General features: G+C 43.1%; 1 protein-coding gene across 3 annotated transcripts in view; it reads left to right on the top strand.

Moving 5' to 3' along the window:
* The window catches only part of SMARCA2 (SWI/SNF related BAF chromatin remodeling complex subunit ATPase 2), a 1851064-nt gene that overhangs the window by 473372 nt on the left and 1354207 nt on the right, over nt 1-23485 (top strand). For all 3 annotated transcript variants that reach the window (XM_078675722.1, XM_078675721.1, XM_078675720.1), the window contains exon 15: nt 21430-21577. In XM_078675722.1, the coding sequence (XP_078531848.1) occupies nt 21430-21577 (148 nt within the window). The remainder of the gene's footprint in view (nt 1-21429; nt 21578-23485) is intronic.

Genomic DNA, 23485 nt, shown 5'->3' with positions numbered 1-23485 from the left:
ATCTACAATTAGAATGTAACTCCCGTTTGAGAGTCTCCTAAAGAATGGTTCTATTTGTGTTGCAGGTGTGCCTAACTGGTGACATGAAAGGTTATAGGAAGTCCCTTCACAGGCCCCATGCAAACTTATACCCTGACACAGAAGTATACCGCTCAGTGATTTTGCACAATTATTTCCACTAAGAAATACACTCTGTCCGTTATTACTGACACGTGTGTGTATAGGGCAAGTCCCATGTTGACTTAATGTATCCTTTACCCAACCTTTCATACTGGCCTGCCTGTATATATTTTTGGCAGTATTGAAACTGGAAAGTCGTTATCGGAATATTTATTATCCCATGTATCATCCATTCAATGACAGGTCGTTCTGACATTGTCAATGGTAATCTTTCAAGTTTTTCAATGCTCAGAATTGTATAGTCAGCACCCTTTTGTGCCAAACTGATTTGTTTATCAGTAAGGTTAAAGATATTAAACAGTGACGTTGTGTTGATTAAACGCCAAGGCACATAGCCTGAACGCAGATTTTGTAACGTCCAGCCAAGCTGTACAATAGAACGTAATTGAGACTGACCGTGTTGTAACATCAGTAAGTCTTGCTCTATTATATCGATTGCTGAAGACACAATACTGTCCAGTGAATATATTCTGGAAGACAGAGTCATTAACCCATTGTCTACAACAGAAAGTGATTTTTCCAAATTAACACGGTCAATTTCCCGTATTTTTTCTGCTGTCTCAATTTGAGTTTCTTTCCAAGCTTCGTTATAAGCTGCATATATAGAGGCCGCTATGAAACGTTTTTGACGCTGTTTGCGTGGTCCCATAATGAAATCACACAAGTCAGCACCTTCTTGAAGTAAAGTTAGGTGTTGCTTAATTTCTGCCAGTGTGGAGGTATATAGCCATTGAAGGCAGAGTTTTTCCACACTGTAAGTAGTTACTATCCCTGGATGTTGTCTCTGGGCGTATCTAGGGTCTGGCCTGGTCAATTTGAACCCCTGTATTTTGTTCAGGAATCTGTCTTGACAGTTATTTGTGTCTGTGGGCCAGATCAACCATTGTTTCCATTCAGGATGTGTTCTGTTTTGGTTTATAATATGGTTTACGTCTATCTCAACATCCGTAGTGCTATTACTGTCCGTTGTTGGCTTTGGAATAGACTGTTTGTTTAAGTCTTTGATTTTGGCTAGTCCAAGACAGGTGGTCTGTTGAATTGTGTCATTCAAAAATATAATCTGATCTGGGATCATGCAGGCTCTAAATAATGATTCTATACCTTGCACTTGCCAATCTTTTGTTCCCCAGATCGTTTTCGTTTCAATGTTATTGTTCCAGAAATCAAAACCAAATGTATTCATTTTTTCAAAAAATGAGTCTGAATATATCAATTTTGTGTTTGTAAGCATGGTTTTCACTCCTGTCTTATTTAACAATTTGAAATAGAATGTTTCTGCATTACTTGTGTTAAACCCTGAAAAGTATGAATATTTATCATAAAATGTTTTTGAACTGCCTTTTGGTGGAGTTGCACAATGTTCCCATTGGTTAAAATTTAAAACATTTCTAGGTTGAGATTTATGCAGATAATGGTTACCATAGTGGTTGTAGCAAAACATCTCATCATAATTGGATGAACCTTGCAAATAATCATGTTCTGTAAATTTAGCAGACATCACTAGATCAGACATCCTATCATTAATACTTTCAAAATCCCAATCATCAGCAAATGTGCTTGGTTTTACAAAGTCACTTAATGAAATCTTAAATTGGTGTGGATACTTCAAAAGGTTAACCGGACCATATATTTCATATTCAGTTTTGTCCCATGCTACCCCGCCGGGTATAGGATTGGCTGTGAAGTTGACTGAAGAAAGTTCTCTTTTCTCGACGTGTGAAGATGTGTGTGGTTTAAGGATCAAGTTGATTTTCTGGCTTGCTGTGTCCATTGTAGCATATTTTCCCTCAATGAAATGTCCCAAGCATAGTACCATGATGAGCCAAAGTATGAGGATAAATACACCTAGTGCCACCCAAATTTCAATCCATGGAGAAATCAGATAGGTTTCTTTTAGTTGATGAAAAAGTTCCTTTGCTTTGTCTTTAAAGGTTTTGGTTGTCGGCTGTACTTCTGGTTCACTTGGATCTTCAGAAAAATCATCGAAGTTGATGAAGTAGCCGGATGCTGTTCTGTCAATTGTTCCAATTGCTTCTTGATTACTTTTTGATTTTGGAATTTGCTTTGTTTCATTAGAATAGTCTGTAGTTACATCATTGTAGGTTGGTGTTTCTTGATGAAAAGCTTTGATTTGGGTTTTAAGAGGTTTAAGGTCTATTGCTTTGTTGCATAGTCCTTGTTGTTTCACTGTAAGTTTATCAAATGTGATTAGTCTTTCAGTTTGAACCTCTGTGGTTGTAGCAAACTTTGGTGTTCTGCTACTTCTTGGGAGTCCACTTGGCCTACTACTTGTTATCGGCCACATGATTGTGGTTTAACCAGGTCGATGGATACAACTCGGTTCTCCTTTTTACCAGCAAGGGGCGGTAGTACTACTGATCTTGTCCCGTTGACAGACAAGACAGGAACTGCTTTTCTGTAAGAAGGCCCAAATTCCTTCTTTACCGCGATCTTCTCTCTGACCAGATCCCCGATCTTTGGAATCCAGACAGGCCTTGCTGGGACAGGTGGTTTCTCTTCAGTGGTTGTTTGCTGTTGTTTCAACTTTATGTTGCTCAGGTCTCTTCTTGTTTCATTTAAGTCCTGTAAAATAGCCAAGCGATCTTTGATATCAAAGCATTTTTCTTTAACCCCTGAAGTCTGACTATCTAAGTCCTGGACTAACATTCTAGTCCCAAACAATAGTTCGTACGGACTGAGACCTCTCAGAGAATTTCTTGGCAGATTGTTTAGACTACGTTGGACACTTATTAGATGTTTGACCCACCCAGTACCCAAACCTAATGCCTTTTCCGTTATAGATTGCTTTATGCCTTGGTTTTTTCTTTACACCATCCCGTTTCCCTCAGGAAGGAAGTGAGAAGAGTCCCGCAATGCAATGCTCATTCTGGCCAGGCACCCCCCCACAAGCTCGAGAACTAAAGGAAAGATATTGGTCAGGGCGTAGCATGCTTCTAGCGTATATGCCATTATAGACTCGCAAATCTTTTATAACAGTTCAGACGTCAGCCGAAAGTTGGGGTCTACATTATAAGTGAAAATAGTCTCTACATGTTAATACGACGCATTATTCATACTGGGTGAGTTTATGTTGTTAGCCTAATCCTTATTGGGGAAAACGCCATGGCAGTACACCGTCTCGGTCACCACTGCGATCTCTGTTGCAGTCTGGACAGTTTCTTGCAAATAGGTGATGTTCCAGGCTCATTCCTGGCCACCAATATGTTGATTTTAATTCTTCCAGAGAATCTTTAAGTTTAAGGTGTCTTAGACCTTCACCCATATGTGCGTCTGCTATTAACAAGACTCTCTTGTCCGTGTTTGGAATTACTCTATCCCCCACTCCAGGGATTCGAGCAAAAGGGACGGAGTTTGCATCGATTATGTATGTATAATTGAGTGGGTAATTGATCGGTAGCGCTGAGCAGTCGCCTTTTGATGACGTTTTCACCGCCAGCACAGTTTCACCGTCAATGTATTTTACTGCATGCTTTTTTGTAGCTACGGAAGCCGATTTAGTTGCTACCGCTGTGGCTGTCTCAGCCAATGAATTCCCTGCAACGTGAACGCCATCATGTTGATGACTCAGTGAATGTATCACGTGAGTCTTTGGTAGTTCTTTCTTTAAAAGAACTACTTGTTCCCAAAGCGCTTTTTGCTTTATTGTGGCACCTGTGTCATCTTTGTAACCGTATTGAATCCATTCCTGTAAATCGTTATTGCATGATTTGACGCAGTAATACGAATCGCACACTATAAGTGTCAGGAATCCGCGATCGGCATTTTCTAGCGCCATTTTTAACGCTATTATTTCAGTTTGTTCTGAATTATTTTCTATTGAGTGTGTTTTTGTAAATAGAGGTCTCAGTTTACCTCCGCGCCACACTTCTTTTACAATCTCGCATGTGGCGTTGTATGCTTGCTCTCCCCAAACTGAGGGTTGAGCATGTCCGTCTGTATAGTTTACACAGGCGTACTGTCGTAAAGGCAGAATGTCGATTGGCAGAGGATATTCTCTTTCATATTCTAGATATTTTAATTCCTTCAATTCCGGATCAAAATAGTATTTTACTTTGTCTGTAACAATAGAATTTACCCATTGTATCCATTCTGGATTCAATGCCGTTGTCGGTAAATTACATGGGGTTGTTAATGCCTCAAAAGCTGATTCTGCTGTTCTGACTAATACGTCTACCGTCAGCTTGGTCTTTTTCTCTTGCTACAGCCGTTTGAACCGCATGAACAATGTTTTCCTTAATGCTGAACGTTTTTTCAGCTTCTGTGTACAAGTGTGATTTGTATGCTATTGGTACCTTTTCACCCTCATTAGAGGTCAGGTATGTGAATCCGCATCTTCCTGGGATGACTCTAATCACAAGGTTGCGTGTGTTGTCACGTGTTTTAGTTTTGTTTTAACTAACATGTCTGTTTGTAAAGATCTCAAAATTTCTGTGTGTTTTTGAGTCCAGTTGAGTCTTTTAAAATCTGGTTTTATTAGATCATAGAGGGTTTTGACCCTCTCTGCATAATTTATAATGTAAGTTCTTCCGAAATTTAAAAAACCTAGAATTGATTGTAGGTTTTTTAATGTTCTGGGTGCTTGGATTACAGCACATTTCTCTAGGAAATTGTCAGCCAGGCTTTTGCCTTCACTTGATAATTCATATCCTAAAAACAGGACAGTTAGATGGGCAATTCTTGACTTTTTAAAGTTGAATTTGTAACCCTCTGCTGCGAACCCAAGTATTATGGTGTTCACTCTTTTCAAGTGAGTATCCAAGTCATCATCTGTTAGATAGATGTCATCGACATAAGATAATGCCTCATCATCATATATTTGTAGTAGCTCTGTTACTCTCGCTGAGAATAATCCTGGGCTGTACTTGAACCCCTGTGGTAAACGACAGAAATTTTTTTGCGCGCCATTTATTGAAAACGCGGTCAAATATCTGCTTTCTGGTGCTATATTTTGTCAAAAGAATCCGCTTGAGATGTCTAATGTTGTTTTGTATTTTTTGCGCACTATGTTATTCATTAGTGCTGCACTGTGAGTTTTGCACTGCAAAAGTTTTGCAACATGAGTTCAAGTGTCTGTAGTCCAAAACAAGACGATATGACTCATCTGGTTTGGAGACAGGAAACAAAGGATTGTTCATTTGTGAGGTGCAAGTTTCAATCACCCCCTGGTATTCAAGTTGATCTAGTATCTCTTTTACCTGTTTTTTAGCTTCTTGCTTAATTGGGTACTGCCTCTGTGCAGTAGGTTGTGATTTTAACTGGATTTTGTGAGGAGGAGAGTCCTCATCCCATCCCACATGGTTTTTATATAATGCAGGAGCTTGGGCTACTGCCCACTTTCTTGCAAGTGTATACTTTTTATGTATTGGAATATGTTTAGAGAAGGCAGGCATAATTATTTCTTCGCCATGAGGGCACTCCCTGACAAACTCTGGTGGCCAGTCTTTTTCAGCTAGAAGGATGTCATAGCCCTTGGAGAGATTATCCCAAAATAGACCCTTTATTTTCCTAGTCTTATCCCCCTCTATACGCAATGTTATTTCATATATTTTATGAGGTTTGTTAACTCTGGTATCTGCAGTTTCCACCTGAATGTATTCATTCGTGTCCACTGTCTCCAGATGATTCATCAGGATCTTGCGAGCTATGCTCACTTCTGCTGCGCTGTCTAGCATTGTCTGAGCCCATTCTCCGTTTTTCAGCTGTGTCCTCAGTATTCTCGGCATGGTTGATTACTTTAATACTGGCTACCTTCTTCTTTGGAAATTGTAATTTTTTATTTTGATGAGCAGGTTCCTTGTCTTTGGACTTGACGTGCTCTTCCCTGTGTTCTGATCGTCCTCTTCTTTCCGATTTCTGCGAGGAAGTCTGAAAAGATTGAGTGGGACGTGTATCAATATCTTGATATCTGTCAGGTTTTTTTATATTATCCCTATTTCTAAGGTTGTATTTTTTCACAGAGGGCTCCCTTTGGGGAGACTTGCGTCCTTGGTCCGGAGATCTTTCTCTCCGCCGAGGAGACCTTCCTCTGGTTTGGAATCTTTTTTCTTTAGGAGTGGATTGTTTATTTCCATCCCAGCTCTTTTTTTGAGTGTTTAGATTATTTTTAATGAATACCTTTTCAGGATTTTCAATTAGTTGGGGTTTCACCGGTATTCCACCCAAACTATCTCTTCCTAGTTCTTCATAGGATTTTTCTATGATTCTGGCAATTTCAAATGGTTGGTCTGCTATATTTGTCTCTTTCAACCTCTGGCGGATCGCCACATTTGCTGCTTCTCCCTTTATATTGGCTAGTATTATTGCCGAGACCGGTTTGAAGTCTTTTAGTAATTTCATACCAAGAGTTAAAGCAGGTTCTGGACCGTATTCATCTTGAATTTGTTTTAGCACATCTGGTATTACTGACATGGATGGAACACCATGTGTTTTTGTGTAAACGGAAGCAAAGACTGTACCCCAAGTGTCACAGTCCTCCACATGTGGTGCGATTCCCATTGGAAGACAGATAGTCAGAATCCTGTGTTTCTCAAGAGCGGTGGTATCCGGAAATACCGCCTCTATTTGAGTGATTTTTTTGTGCTAACCAGAATGGAATTTGTTCCCGTTTTGAGGGTACTTTACCTAGACAGGACTGTATGTTCTGTGGTGTAATTTTATTTGTGTTCCCCTGATGAGGGGTCAGCTGTGGAATTTTAATAGCTGGTTGGACTGTTGAAGTCCGCATTACATATTGGACTAATTGTCTATGAATCTTAATTATTTGTTTTAGCTGTGCTAAAAGATCTGGTGCAGACATTTCTTCAATGTCTGGATGTGGTGTGTATCCGGCTAGGACCGGCCACGTTGCTCCTGGTCTACCTAGTGGACCGAGCCTGGTGATGTGATTATTATGTTTTAGGGCGCCATTAAACAAGAGCAGGTGCTCTTGATATTTGAGTGGTATTTCCACCTCCTCGAAAGGAGTATACTCATTCGGAGGTTCCTCTATTTTGTAATAGTGGAAGTCCTTTGTTACAGCGTTTGCTGCTGGAAAGTTTATCCATGAATAGAACACCTCTGTCTGCCGATATTCGTGTGCCTCAATTACAAATATGACTGTACCACCTCTCGGTGTCAGTCCATTTTCTATAAGTTTTAAAGTTCTAGTTTTCCTTATGTTGACCGGGATGAGTATTGCGTCCGGGTCTTGCTGTAGGAGACTATTGTCATCTGCTAGGAGTTGAGCTGCTACTCTAGCCGTCTCCCTTCCGTCTTCACTGTCTGACATTTTACTGACAAGAAGGTTATTTTGTTTATTTACAGATCAGGTTTCTACGGAAACAAAGATTAGATGCACAATATTTTGGAACAGTGTATCCTTCAACGTTGAATAAACCAAGAACCATACATAGGAGTCTCCTCCTACGAAGTTTGGCGGATTTAACCTTTCACCCACTCCAGACGTCTTTGGAGTATTATGGGAAAAAAACGGTCTGTGTGAAAAAGCACGACTGAGTTACTCTAATGTCTTACGTTAGATTTATAGCCTATCCAAACAGTTGGCCGCCATGTAGTGTAGTTCCTATTATCCCAATAGGCTCTGCGCATTGGAATAATATCTTCAATAGTATAGACGTAGGGCTGAGGTTAACTAGGTCTTCTACTGACGATATTAGACTTAAAGTTATGTGTGTGCCAGCTAGCTCAGAGTTCACTAGAAACTTTCTCGAATAGGCAAGGAGGAGTTTAACCTCCCTGGATAGACAAGAAGGGATTTAGTTTCTGACAACCATAGTACATGACAACTTTGCTCTCCCCTAATCAAGAGTATATCTCTAGAGTCGTGTGAAAACAAAAGACAACTTATTTTACTCAGTCAGTACGTGCATTCTTAGTTTCACCAGATTGTAGAGAAAAGGAAGAGACGGGCGTGTTCAATAAAAAGGTGTTATTTATTGATCAGTCTCTTTTCTCGTACAAGAGAAATGAATCGCTATTATTGCAATACTTATAGTTAAGTAAAGTGCATACAGTAAAAACAGAATTATAAAATACTGTAAAAGCATTGATATGGTTTCTTAGCCATATGATACTTAAAATGGATAAAATAGATACATACATATATACATTTGACTAATCGTACTCAACTGGTGCTTCTAACTACGCCTACCCCGGTGTACCTGACCTAAGCCTAATACGTGGGCGGGAGTAGATAAGTAGCAGTTTAAGTTAAGTTTGCTTTGCCAAGGATCTGATTCAAGAATTCTCTGTGAGGGGTTATTCAGTTCAGTACCTGGGATATAGAAGGCTGGAGGGCTGGTATCTCACTCTCAGGACTTGATATCCCAGCTGCCTGCGAGGGCGGCTGGAAACGCCGGAGGCTGGATTTCTCGGCAAGAGAAAAGGCAGCGTCTCTCTCTCTCAGCGCGTCAAAAGGGAGGGGCAGCGTCCGTGGGCTTTTACTGCATCAGCTGGGCTCCTCGGCAAGTCGCGCTGCTCCAATCTCGTCACCACCACCGTGTGTTGCTTAGGGCAATGTCGGTAATATTTATACCTGAAAGGTGCCGAGATTGACATAAGGATGGACATAAATACGTCAGTAAGGATGTCCTAAGAACTGGTCGTTCTTACATTCTTTACTGGAGTTCTTGGCTAAATCAAAACAATGGCTGCGGGGGATTTCCCAGGTTGCTGGAGGTTTGATTTGTTTTGAGAACTCGGTATGCTTTCTATGGGGGCTGGAGGAATAGTGCTTGCCTAATGTGGTTGCATGCGCTATGACTTAATCAGAAAACGGGTTTCTGTGCCGTTGTATGGCTACTATTGATTTATTAACCGGACAAGGGTCAGAAACAGGAATATCGATATAGTTCCCATAGGAAACATATCACAGATGTGCTAACTAAACAACAAGCCTCTGTGAGCCAGGCTGTACTAAAAACTCTGTTTCAAACTACTGCAACGGATACTGGTGGTCGCCGCTAGGTGTGGATACTGCTATACAATCTATGCACAGTATGTAATCTGCAGCTCATATGCCTCAAACGGAAAATGCTACTTACCAGTATGCATCTGTTCTTGGCAAGTAGAGCTGCAGAGTTACACACGCCCACCCGCCTCCCCGGCTACCTGTATCAGTTCCAGTAGTATCTTAATTAGATACAAATCACATGGACATCACTACTTCTTGTACAGCTCCATCACTTCCCTAATGGCGAAAAACAATCTGGGGATGTAGCCGCTGCCCATGCGCAGTATCATCCAAAGGAGGAGTCGCCTATCCTGTGACTTCTAAAGACTTTTCTACAACACAACAAACTCCAAACATCCGGGCCCAACACTAGGTGGCCATTTATGCACAGTGTGTAACTCTGCAGCTCTACATGCCACGAACAGATGTATACTGGTAAGTAGCATTTTCCTTTCTACACATCAGTGTCTTTTCTGATGCATATCCTTGGATACAGCAGTCCTCTTGCATTCGTATTCTATTTCCGGGACAATTGTTGTCAGCATTGTTTTGCTTTCAGCAACTTCTCACCAACATTTAACAGAAGCCTAAATATTTTTTGCAAACGGGTATTGTTTCCTTATTGAAAAAAAAGGACAATCGATACAATGTTACCGGAGTTTTTGGCCACAACAATAATAGTTTTGCAGCGTGAATCTTTCTACACATCAGTGTCTTTTCTGATGCATATGCTTGGATACAGCAGTCCTCTTGCATTTGTATTCTATTTCCGGGACAATTTTTGTCAGCATTGTTTTGCTTTCAGCAACTTCTCAACAATATTTAACAGAAGCCTAAATATTTTTTGCAAACAGGTATTGTTTCCTTATTGAAAAGAAAGGACAATCGATACAATGTTACCGGAGTTCTTGGCCACAACAATAATAGTTCTCCAGTATTAGGGGTGTCTTTCATAGATTCACATGCCTGAATCATTCCCCGTCGTCGGAGTGGGAGTCCCACGGTACATAAAAAAGTAATAGTAAGCTAAAATATATATAGCAAATACCAATTATACCAAACCAGGAAGTAAAGTAGTCCCAGCTACAGTAGAAAAAACTTCCACATTAGTGACTATCCCTGTCATTTTGTACAGCCCAAACTGCAGCCAATCAGGCGACAGCACCCACTAGAAGGTTCTCCCCAGAGGCTCAGGCTGTCAGATTTTTTACCGCACGTCGTGTGAAGGGAGTCTCCCTGAGCTCTGCTCAGTTTCTTCATTTACTTCATTTATATTAAATGTTGTGATGTCTTCTTACATGAAGTCTATTTGTTGACCCTGTGTCACTTGTGGAAAGCTGAGACCGTTTCCGGTTATCTTCACGAATATATGGATCATTTTCTCTGCCTGTCGCTGACATGGTAGGATGAGAAGGGGATGTTCTTGTCATTTGGCTACCCCCCTTCTGATGTGGGAGGATTTTCTTTGTTTATATGGCGCCTTTATGTTGCAGGGATGTTTTTGGCTTTACTTCACCAGCTGAGGATGCTTCAAAAGTAAAGGGTCTTTGACCTACTCTGAGTCTGCCTCCCACATCTACGCCCACGAGATTTACTCTCAGGTGTTTAGACTCGTTCTGCGCACTTTCCTTCTGAGAACGTGCCAGCTGCTTGACAAGACGCTCTTTGTATTCTACGACGACAATCTCTGCCGTCACTGGTGCTCTACGGTGTCACAGGGCTACAGGATCCTGTTGACAGTGCCCTCTTATGCACTGGTTGTAAGTCGCAGGGAGCTGCGCAACCGACAAAGAGCTTCGTCGACAAACAGCCTCATAACCGAGTGCAATTTTGCCTCGTCGATGGTGAGCCTCGTCGACGACGAGTGTAGCCTCGTCGACGACAAGCCTCGTCGACCGTGATGGTGGCATCGTCGCCGACGGGCCTCGTCGACGACGGGCCTCGTCGACGACGGGCCTCGTTGACGGTGCAGGGTGTCCCTCGTCGACGCTGAAGAGCATTAGTCGATGGTGAAGAGCAACCGTCGACGGTGAGATGCCTCGTCGACGGTGAGGTGCCCCGTCGACGGTGAAGAGTCTCGTCGACGGTGAGGTGCCTCGTCGACGGTGAGGTACCTCGTCGACGGTGAAGAGTCTCGTCGACGGTGAGGTGCCTCGTCGACGGTGAGATGCCTCGTCGACGGTGAGGTACCTCGTCGATGGTGAAGAGTCTCGTCGATGGTGAGGTGCCTCGTCGACGGTGAGGTACCTCGTCGACGGTGAAGAGTCTCGTCGACGGTCGAGAGCCTATTCAGCTGAAATAGTCAACTGAAAGCTTTGGTGACGGTTGGCTCAATACCAGTGGGCCACTGACAGTGGCCCTTCTGACATGTGGTCCATGTGGCATCTCTTGGCTGTCAACAGTGGACAGTGGACCTATAAACAGTGCAGTTGGGGCCATTAACAGTGGGCACATCGGCAGTTGGCCCGCAGGCTTTAGGTCCGTACACTGTTGGCCCATTGACGACAGTTCAGCTTAGTCAATAGCAGGCTCGTCGACGACATTCTAAGTCGACAAAATACTCTGTTCATCAAACATCCTCAGTGATGGTGAGTTTTATTGTTGAATGTTGGCCAAGTTAAGGATCAGTTTCGTGGACAACAAGTAGTACGTCTACGGAGGGTTTGTAGACTGACAGCGTCAGCGGTCACATCCATAGTAGTTTAAGTCTGCAACAGTTTTCCTATGCGGACACTGAGGGTCACGTTTTTGGTTGCCCTCTCTGATGCTGTACCCAGTCCATGGATAGGTTCGTCGACGCTTGATTCAGTTGGGTTTATGTACAGTGTTCCTTTAGCCTACTTATTAGTCGTAGCCTCCTTTCAGCAAGATCCTCCGGATGGAGTGATGTCTTTTTTCTCGACGCCATATTTTCTTGGACTGGCTTAAGACTTAGCCAGACTCTTAGCCTTGGTTTCTTTGGGATGCCATGTCCTATCCTTTGACGAGATCTTGCATGAATCTTTTTTATTCTATCCTCCGGCGGATTTTGACGTATTTATCCTCCTCATGTAAGGAACGGTGACGTGCTTTCGTCAAGCCCTTGTCACCAGGATAGAGACGGAAGGTTTTTTCTCTTTTAATTTTAGATTGGCAGAGATTTTGAGCTCTGCTTAAGCCAGAGATCGGCGCTGGTGGCTCTCTGGCAATCTTTTAGCTCTCTGGACACGATCAATTTTGACATAGGGGCTCAGAATGTGCGGGTCCATGAATACCCCTAAACTGACGCTTCTAGAGTTTTTAACAAAAAGAATGGAAGGAGATCATCATCAACAAAACACCGTGCAGTGCACATTGCATCTCCAAGTTTTGCAGTATTGTGTTGCGAAGTTAGGGTTGGAAGAACCCTTGGTTCCTTGCCCACAAGTTCCAACTAAGATAATGGCCGTACCTTTTTATAGATGTTACTTCTGGGCCATCATATTGGCCAGACAATACCGCGCCTTCGATTCTCTACAGTACGGATTCAACCCTTTCGTGGTGCCCGAGGACAGTTTTCATTTTATTCCAAAAATTTCCACCCAGTATCTGGTATACAACTGTATTCTAAATTGTATACAGGAAGTCGTTTTTCCAGGAAACTACGACTTACTTTAGAGCCCATCCTTAGTCCATTCTAAGTGGGATAAGAGTGGAATATCTCTGGGATTTAATTTGGTCACCGATGCCATTTATCTGTGGGGAATTCTAATTGTGATGCCAAAAGGGCATGCTCTAGAATTTGGCTATTTCTTTTCTGCTACGCCTTCATAGTGACCGCATTCACCTCATCTACGTGAGTCATTCACAAATTGACTTATGGATACATCAGGGACCGTCGGAGTGGTTCTGAATCTAATAAGGAGTTAGGTTTTTTTCCTCTCAGTTCCTCATCAACTAGCTGGTCAGAGATGTAGCGCCGGATTTTTGTCATCTCTGCGCAAATTTTTTTCAAATGTTGTACCTCAAAAAGGTTTTTCAAATGTTACTGCCAGAGGACCTTACAAGTGCACTCGACCTACAGAGTGTCGAGGTTCAGGTGCCAATCCTTCCACAGCACGGGACGTGGCTGCTCTTTCCTCTAAGTTATAATCATTTTCTATCACAGGTCTATCTTTTTAGGACTCTCGGTCCACTCCACGTGATCCTTATCTAGATTCTGGCAGCCTATCTGTGTCTGCAATACATACGCATTCATCATTTCTGAGACAAGTTTATTTAAGAAGGATCACTCTTCTTAATAAGCAATCCAGTACATCCAGACTTTGCAGTCACTGTTTCAATGCCTTGTTTTTATCAATATACCATGTCAAGTCCTAATTATTCCTAGTTACGACACAGGATTTTCTAGGAACAGCAATCAATGCAAATCCAGCAAGGGTGTTTTGTCTCTTGCGAATGAGAAGCCTGCAGCTCTTCTTGCTGTTTCTTTTACGTACATTACAGCCTATTTCAATAGATTCTCGAAATTTCAACTGGCCATGACCTCCACCTGCATCCTGTTGGTGTCCTTCTGCACAGGATAAAGCTGCTAAAGCAACTGCATAAGCAGTGATTTCAGGTCTCGGATTCATCTGAAGATCTCATTACGATCACTCCTCGATGCGAGTGTTTTTTCTTGGGTGAATCCAAGACAGAAATTTGTACACAAGGTGTGTTTTTTCCTTCAAAAAGTATTAAATTGCACAATCACCATAGACGCATCCCTCAGGAATTGGGGAGCACTCTTTTAGGGGCTGAAGGTCTACGGGAAATGGAGCCCTCATATAAAGGGCTTGCTACATCATTCTGCTGAGCGAAGAGCCATATTCCTTGCCCTCCAATTTTGTTGCGCAATAACTTCAAGGAGACAACTGTACTGTGGCGCATTGACAATACAACTGGTATGCACTATGTCACTAAACACAAAGGGCTAGATTAGCTTTGTTGCCTCAGGAAGCCTGTGATCTATGGGCATGAGCGATACAACGCACACTCAACTTTCTGGCGATTGCATGTTCCTGGTACAAGAAACAGTCTGGCAGGCACTCTCAGCAGGACGACAATTTCCACTCTCGAGTGAGTTTTCTTCTACGGACGGTGGATTCAAATTTCGGCAGAGGGGTGCATCCAGATCTGGTCTTTTCGCGACCAAGAGGAACCGCACATAATGGTTCTTTTCAAGTTGGCATCCCCACAAGGATTTACAGGGAAATGCGTTTGTCGTCCAACTGATCTCAATCTGCTTCCATTTTCCACCGATACCTTTCGGTCTCAAAGTTCTGCGGAAGAACAAGATAGAGTGGTGTCGAGGGTTCCTCTTTACCCCTGATGGCTTCGCCAAGACTGGTTTACTGAGTTTCTAGTTTTTCCAGTCGGAGTGCGAATCAATTCGGTCGTGCCCACCTCCGGATCTATTTTTCTTCAAGAGCGGCCAGGATTATCACCCGGAACAGCCATCTTTGAGGTCAGCGGCCTAGCCCCTGATTACCTTTGGTTCGCCCATCTACACATCCCTGCGGTTTGCAAGGAAGTGTTAGCCATAACAGGGACAAGGTCTCAAATGGAAATGTTTTTTTTGCGGTATCTGATATTGTTCGGCTGTACTTCATCCTTTTACTAGGATTGCCTCATGCAACTCTACTAGTTTTTTACTGGCAGCAGCTCCAGATGCCGACGAGATGGGACCACATCTTTTTATTCTTCAAAAAAATATAAATCAATCCTTCAAAGGAATTTTCAGAATGTTTTTTCTACGCCAGTTCGTCCATTACCATCGAGACATCTCAATGTGGTAATAGCGCAGTTCATGTGCTATCCTTTGAACCTATCCTCAGTGATGATCTAAGATGACTTAGAAAGGTGTCTTTTTCTTTTTTATTGGCTTTGACATTCCTCTATTAGAGTCAGTTACGTTCAGGTCTTATCGATTCTTTAGCCTTTTCATACAGTTCACTATAACTCTGTGGTGGTTCGAGTTACTCCGAAATTCATACTTACAGTGCCTCCGGAATTTCTTTCGGATCGAGCCGGTAAATTTAAAGGCATCTTTTCCTCCACCTCTATCAACAAAGGGGTTTTACATACACTTGATAGTAGGAGAGGTTTTAAATGTTCTATTTACAAGGGATAGTTCGGTTTCGCAGATCCGATCAATTAATTATTAACTAGGGTACGATTAGTTAAAACCCAACAGGTTCTTGGCGAACAGTTGCATTATGGATCTTTGCTCCGATCGTTTTTTTTTTTGCCGTGCACAAGTTGGACAGCTTTGCTAGCAGCTCCTAGAGCGCACTCTACCAGGGCAATGTCTTCTCCAACTGCTCTGTTTGCTGGAGTTCTTCTCCAGCACATCGGCAGAGCGGCACCCTAGGTTAGTAGGCATGCTTTCACCAATCACTACTGTTGGTTGCAGCCAGTGAGACCGATATTTCCATGTGTCAAGCAGTTATATGTAATCTTTTCTACTAAGGTGAGCCTCTGTTCCCACCTCCTTTTTTCCTGCAGTCAGACGCTTCTGATACCGTTTTCAGTGTAAACATTCTTCCCTAGATGCATTTTATCATGCTTCGGGCTATGTTAATGCATTTTATATATTTCATGATAATGTGCACAGTTTTACAAGCTGGGTTACTATGGCGTCTGCCTTGCAAGGATATTTACTGCTATCTACTCTGATTCAGGCATGTGAATCTATGAAAGACACTCCTAATACTGGAGAAGAACAATAGTTACTTACCTGTAATCTGTGGTTCTCCAGTATTGGTGTCTTTCATAGATTCCCATGCACCCGCCCACCTCCCCTTCAGAGGCTCTTAGGATACATTGGTTTACTATCACTCCGTGCGAAAAATCTGACAGCCTGAGCCTCTGGGGAGAACCTTCTAGTGGATGCTGTCGCCTGATTGGCTGCAGTTTGGGCTGTACAAAATGACAGGGATAGTCACTAATGTGGAAGTTTTTTCTACTGTAGCTGGGACTACTTTACTTCCTGGTTTGGTATAATTGGTATTTGCTTTATATATTTTAGCTTACTATTACTTTTTTATGTACCGTGGGACTCCCACTCCGACGACGGGGAATGATTCAGGCATGTGAATCTATGAACGACACCAATACTGGAGAACCACAGATTACAGGTAAGTAACTATTGTTCTTTTGCAGCGTGAATCTTTTCTGGAATCACATGCTGTGCATTATTTCTCCATCTAGTAGTGGTTGGGTCCTGAATTCTCCCAAAAATACTTTGCCCTTCTACTCTTTTGTTTTTTGTTGTTGGAGGGCATCAATTAACCTCCATTTGGTGTCCCCTTGTGACATCATTGTGCTTCCTCTGGAAGCAAACACAAGGAGATGATGGATGCAACGCTGAAACTTTTCAGACACTCACCCCCAGTCACAGATCTGGGTTGAATCCATCATCACTCTTTAGCTCACTTCGCCACTCCAGTTTAGACACAGCTATATGCAAATCAGTCTTGACCCTGTGCCTCATGGGAACAGTCCAGCCCGAACTGCCAAGCCATGTCTTCCCTGGACCGGAAACAAGCATCCTGGGACCGGTTTTGGGGCAACACCCCTCTTCAACTAGGCCAGCTTGAATCCAGTGACAGTGAGCAAGGGACCCACGTCTGGGCATACCCTGCCAACTTAGGGACAACAACGCAAACACAAGGAGGTGATGGACAGAGCGCTGAAACTTACACTCACCCCCAGTCACAGATCTGGGTTGAATCCATCACCATTCTTAAGCTCACTTCGCCACCCCAGTTCGGCCACAGCTAGATGCAAATCAGTTTTGACCCTGTGCCTCATGGGAACAGTCCAGACAGAACTGCCCTCTGGAAGCTTTGACCTTTGGTTGCGATATTCAGATTATTTTTTCCGCTGTTGGGTCTGGATGCATGCTGAAGGCTCCCCAACAATTGGGAGAAATTGTTTGACGAAAATCAAGAAATGTTTTCCAAAAGTTGACCGAAGTGAAGGATGCATCTGAAGAAGGTATCGGGAGAAGTTGCCCAAGAAGAACACAGGTTTTTTTCTCATCCACGGTTCCAGAGAATGCACATGCAGGGGGCTCCCTGTACATTGTGATGGAGAAGACAGTTATAGTTGTGCAAAAAATATCACCATAAGTTTGCTCAAAAAGACCAACACCCAGTCTGCAACCTCTGTCTGCCAGTAGATCTACAAAGTGAGGACTACCACGCATGTTCAGTGTTCACGCCAAAAACTTTGAGGATAAGAGCGCAGCAGAGAAGAGCCCACCATATCATGCAGGGCCAGCATCCTCCCATCTCTACAAGACTTGAGCCTCTCAAGCAATGAAGAGGAGAACGTCACTGAAGTACCAGGAGACAGACATCCATATCCTGGCTGTTGACACACAAGGTGGCTAGAAGATATCTAGAACCGAGGTAAGAGAGCTGTCGCCTTTGAAGAAATTATCTGAGTCACGAAAATTTGATTCTAAAACCTTGAAGGGAGCATCCGCGTTGCAGCGACTACGACCAGAGAGAAAAATACCCTTGGATCCTTCGAAAAGGACTCTTTGTTGTCGAAGAGAAAGCTTGATAATCTCAACATCGAACAACAGGTGGCAGAGGTAGAGGGAAAGAAGAAGCAACTTGAGAACAAAATGGCTAACCCTGATAAAAAAAAAGGACTTTGACGAAGGTCTAAAACTGTTTGAATCCCAGTGAAGTCTTCAACATCGAAAGATCTAGGGAACAAAAGTTTTGAAGAACTAGAGCCACCTTTAACTCTGAACCTCAAGAACATCCACAGGATTAAATCTTCGAAGAGGAAAGGCAGATCTGCCAGGGTTCTGAGGCTTCAGAATACCAGGAGACACAATGGCAGAACCCCAACACCGATATTGGGGTTCACAATCAAGTAATACAGAAGGCAGTAGATAAATATGGGGTGCAGTTAGAGGAGGAGAAACTATCATGTTTTTCTATTAGAGACTCTCCTGCCCATACATACAATCAAGGAATACATTTTTGTCGATGCTCCCAAGTGTACTGAATCAAGGAAAGGATGCAACATGTAGAGCAGTTGCACCTAGGTCAGAGAAGAAGTATTAACACTTTCCCAAAGATCCAAGCTACATAAAAGGTACAGTTCTAGCAGAGTCAATAATAACATCAACTGCTAGGAAGAGAGCCAATGTTCCAGCACGACAGGCCTCCTCTAGACAAGGAGAGCAAGAGGATGGACCTCGTGGGTAGAAAGGTTGAGAAAAGCGCTGCAAATCAGTGGTGTATTGCGAATTCCTTCACACTACTCAATCATCATGCCTACCAACATTGTGAGGAGATGGGAGAGATAATGAGACACCTCCCTGAGCAGTACCGAAAGAGGTCAGCACACTGTGTAGAGGATGGCAAAGACATTGCCAATGCTTGTTTAAAATTTGCAGTGGATGCAGCTGATACATCAAGCAGGCAGATGATGATAGGCCTTACAGAGAGATGCCTTGCCTGGTTGAGAATTGTAGGTTCCAAGCCTGAGGTTCAAACAAACATACTAAATGCACCATTCAGTGGGGAACAACTATCAGGAGGTCTGTCGATGAGACTGAATCGTTTGAAAAAAGATAACGAAAAGGCAAAGTTAATGGGGGCTGTACATTTCAGAGGCAATATGTGCAGGGTATCTGTACCCTTGCGATGATCCACAGGAAGGGGCACATTTCACCCTAGAAACTCTCATCAGACATACCAACCAACATTTCAGGGAGGTAGTTCATCAAGCCAACAACAAGAAAATTGACAGTACCAGGAGGGATGACAGTCCTTTCGCGGACATCCACGCGGAAAAATACAGCCACAAATGGGAGACGCATCCCCAGCAAATAAGTGACTATCAAAGATCACAAAGGACACTCTACAAACATTCAGGAGTGCAGTAATAGAACAACAAACCTACAAGAGTGCAGAAATAGAATATCGAGAATTACTACTTTCAACGCCAGTAGGAGGCAGAATCAAGAGCCTCCTTCAGAATGGGAGGAAGATCACTTCAGACAAATGAGTTTTAAACGTAAGACAATACAGAAATTGCATAGCCTTAGACCAGACAACTCCATGCAAAAGACCAAGGAGAAAGGTAAAGTCAAAAGGAGGAAACATCTTGTCTACTTAAGCAAGTAGAGAAATGTTGTCAAAGGATGCTATGGAATTAGTGCCAAAGATCGCAATAAACAAAGGAAACTACTCAATATTTCTCCTAATGCCAAAGGTAGATGGAACACTACGACCAATTCTGGACTGATTGTTTTTAGAAAAATTTATAAAAAAGGCAAAAGTTCAAAATGACAACTGTGCAAGAGGTAATACCACAAATGCAAGGAGGCTATCAAACGCATTGCGGGATGTGTCATCCACTGGATCTCGCTGCCCCTTTGCATGGTAGGGTCACTGGAGAATTTGAGAATAAGTCCATAAAGACGACTCATACACTATTGAACTATTTATATCTGCAAGGGAGTGTTATTCTTTGCTTTTACTGTTTTGGAGTGCTCCGGTGCTATCATATGCTTGCAATTTGGTCATAACCCAGTTGGGCTAGAACGTTTGTGTCAACCATCAGGTGGCAGGGAGTTGGGCACTGCATGTAGCACTCAGTAAAAAATTGAAACCGTTTCTATAAAATATATATCATTTGGACTCATTAACCCAAAAGGATTACTCCGGGCATGTGTGATTGATATATTCCACTGCTACCTTTTTTGTATATATTGGTTGATATTTCAGGGGAATGGTGACTTCGACATATTTTTGATTTCTGGGTGTTGAACTCCTTCCTTCACGAGAGGTTCACAATGCTCTCACATGTTTCAGTCCTACTGGCCATGGAGTCTGGAGATTGAATAGTGTCCCTGAATCCCAGTCCATCCACTATCAATTTGTTTTGCTCCCATTCATACTTAATATTGGTCCTTTGAATATTTTTTCAAAGTCTTGTTAATGGATGCAGCTCATCTTTGCAGGTAAAGGATACAAGTATTTCCATACTTAAGTGACTGGCGATTGAAGGTGGACTAACCACAGCTGCAGGCAGCCCCCATCCAGAGCACAAACTTTCTTTATTTCTGCCTGAGCGGTTCAGTCAGTTCCCCAAGCTCCCCCTTCAGTGTACTCAGTGTCTGCCTTTCATTAGGGCCATTGTGAACATTGTTGTTCTAAAGGCTTTTCTTCCTGTACAGTAAGAACCAGGGACTAGCTCTGATGCTTTTCTTTCTGCTGGTCCTCCTGCTGCATGCCTCAGTTAGTATGGTCACTTAGACAACATGGCGGCTCAGGGTATTTAGTCACAATCAGAGCAGAGGTGCCATGTTAGTCTGCTCGACTGACTGGCATTTTGATAGACCCTCCGGCATTTCTGCCTCAGTTTGAGGAAAATCTGTTCATACCCTCACCGATAACGCAACAGCGATGGAATACGGCACAAGCAGGGCAGCATGGGCTCTCGTGTCCTGTAGTTGAAAGTGCTAAAGTTTTGGATCAGCCTGCAGCTTATTTGCGGAAAGTCATCTGGTAGGCTTTCTTAACAGAATTCAGTTTTCCGTCTGTTCACACTGCCATCTTTATGATTTAGTGGATCTTGGCTCTTCATTTGCTGACGGGGCAAAAAGGACCGTAATGGATGTTAGAATGTAAGTGAACCCCTTTTAATGGGTCTGTGTCGTTTCTCTGGAGATGCGACTGAACTGCAGCCGGAGCCACATCAACACCTGTCGACGCTGGTAGGTAATCTCAAAACATCCTAGATTCAGTCCGGCACCTGGAGGAGAGGTGAGGACTTTATGGGTAAATAATATCGTCCAGAAAGATCAGAACCTATGGTAATTAACCTGTCCTACTCCATCATGAACATCACCTTTTATTTCAGGACATCTACGTCTTCTCAGAAACCAGCAACTTTTGTGCAAGAAAACATCAAAGAATCTTCCTCAGGCTCACTGTGAAGTTGAAAGGAGATATTCATTTTTAGTGTAGTACATTATTGACTACATGGGATTCAAGAAGCTTTCATTTTAGTAGTTAGAGATACACATCCTAATCCTACTGTTTTCTTTTAAAATGCTACTTGTTCAGCTTTGCAAAGAAGCTGTAAGTGCTCACTGGTTTTAATTGGCTACTTACAAATGAGCGTCTCGTGAAGTCAATGATGATACTTGAGATGGAAAACTAAGATAACAATTAAATAACTTTTCATTACATCTATACCTTATATGATGGTGAAGTAGCTGTCATATTTGCTTTATATTGCAGGACAGCAAAGCAAGATGTTGATGATGAATATGGTATGCAGGCCGATGCCAGAGAGTCCCAATCCTATTATGGCGTTGCCCATGCAATAACTGAAAGGGTGGAAAAGCAATCCTCACTTCTTGTCAACGGTTCTCTTAAACATTATCAAGTAAGTACAAGATTAAGGGCAGTTTTGAATACATATGTGAAGTAAAATTGTTAATGCTACATTATGTGGAAGCCCTATTTGCAGAATCATTAAATGTCATTTGATAGTAAATTATTAATTTATGTTTTGCATATAAAGTTACACTTTGAAAGTTAATTATTAAACCATCTATCTGCACCTTTCCTTCAATTGGCCTGGATGTCCTTTCTAGATTTCATGAAATTCCGAATTCACCTGTCAAACAAAAGTAAACTATAGATCTTACTATGCATTGTTGACGTTATCTGTTTTAAGGCCCCTACCTTTGCACGATCATTTGGTCTGTCTGTCTTCTGTCCATTTCTGTGTTGGAAGACATTAGGTGAAGCTTACATTTGCTTTTCACTGAATCCTACTTGAGTAACAATGTCCGCATTCTTCCTTTTTAGGTCTCGCCAGCGCGCATGCGCTGCATAGGAGGAGACCTTTAGCCCCTTTTTCATCCACAACCGTGCACGCGTTCCATTGCCTTCAATGGCAACGCGTGCACGTGTGGAGATTCACTTGCTGGAGCGAGCGCCACCATATGGTAGCAATTATCGCTCCCGCAAGTGAATCGCGGAGGCCCACCTCCTCCCCCCTGCTACCGCGCGAGCTTGTTTTTTTTTTTGCATGTGAATATTTTGCACTTTGAATGTGTTTGAAAAGTTGCTGGATTTGACAAAGTGCGACGACATGTTGCGTGAGTGATAAAAGAGTCGCAGTTCAGTGCGTGAAGCAGTATTTCAGATGCAAGGTACTCCATTCTGAGGAAGTAAAGCACCCAGAAAGCCCTAGCGCTGGAGTGCGGCTTCTTCGGAGTTGAATTAGCATTAAACTAGAGGGCAGCCCTGTCCTCTGAAGCCATTCGGCTTTCGCTGTTATTAGCAATTCACACGGCTATTTCAACTTACAGATTCTACCTATTTACCAGGTGACCAGTCACCTTTGCGCTCGAGAAATGATTTACTCGTTTCCAGGAGTGGACAGGGCGGGGGTCTCGGGGTATGGCTGCTATAGACATTTTGTGAACACCTCATAACTTTTCTCAACTCAAGGATAAAAAAATTGTGTAGTCGTAGTCACGAAGTGAAAGTTCCCCATTCACAACACTACACTACACACAGTCACGCACGTGGAGATGCTGCAACAGTGGCTGGTGTCGTTCAGAGCTTGCAAAGGTCTTCCAGGGGTGCGGGTATCTCAGATTGCCAGGCGTTTGCTCCAAGTAGCAGTTCTCAAACCTGCAGGTGACTGAGTCAAACCCTTGTGCACGGACTAGTGCTCAGTGGGGATCACTGGGGTCTGTTTTCTGGGCACTTTGGGACAGTGCAGTGGTTGAGCTGCCTCCTCACGTGTATGGTGCATCATAAAACAAAGGCATTAAATAAATTAATTAAACCTGCCTTTGTGAGCGTCGTGGTGTTTTCACACAGATCCCAGCAGCAGGCGCCCACGCCCACAGTGCTACCTCACAAGTTCGCCCTCGGGGACAAAGTGCAGCATTCTGAAAGTGTGGGTCCTCCCACGAAAGCGTCTCTCCAAGGGCGGTGGGGTCAGTAGCGGGAGAGGAGGAGGTCCAGGGGCCTTCTTCAGACCCTGAGAGAGATGCTTCCGGGAGGGGCAGGGCAGAGGGGCTGGCAAGAAGTCCAGCTGCACCCGCTCAGTCCAGACACTGCCAAACGTAGCTTCTCGCCTACTCTGCTGCCTATGAGGGATGTAGTGTCCTTCGTGTAATAATATTGTGTTGTGTTGCGTAGTACTGACCTGAAGGGCATTGTATGGTGCCATGCAGTCCTGCATTACACTGTACTGTTGAGGTGCTGTGCTCGAGGTATGTTATTGTATGGTGCTGTGCTGCGCTGCTTTGCACTGTACTGCATTGCACTG

The sequence above is a fragment of the Lissotriton helveticus genome, chromosome 2_1 (genome assembly GCF_964261635.1).
Source record: "Lissotriton helveticus chromosome 2_1, aLisHel1.1, whole genome shotgun sequence".
Lineage (NCBI taxonomy): Eukaryota > Metazoa > Chordata > Amphibia > Caudata > Salamandridae > Lissotriton > Lissotriton helveticus.
Note: the sequence above shows the minus strand (reverse complement) of the source record. Positions and strands in the feature narration are given on the sequence as shown.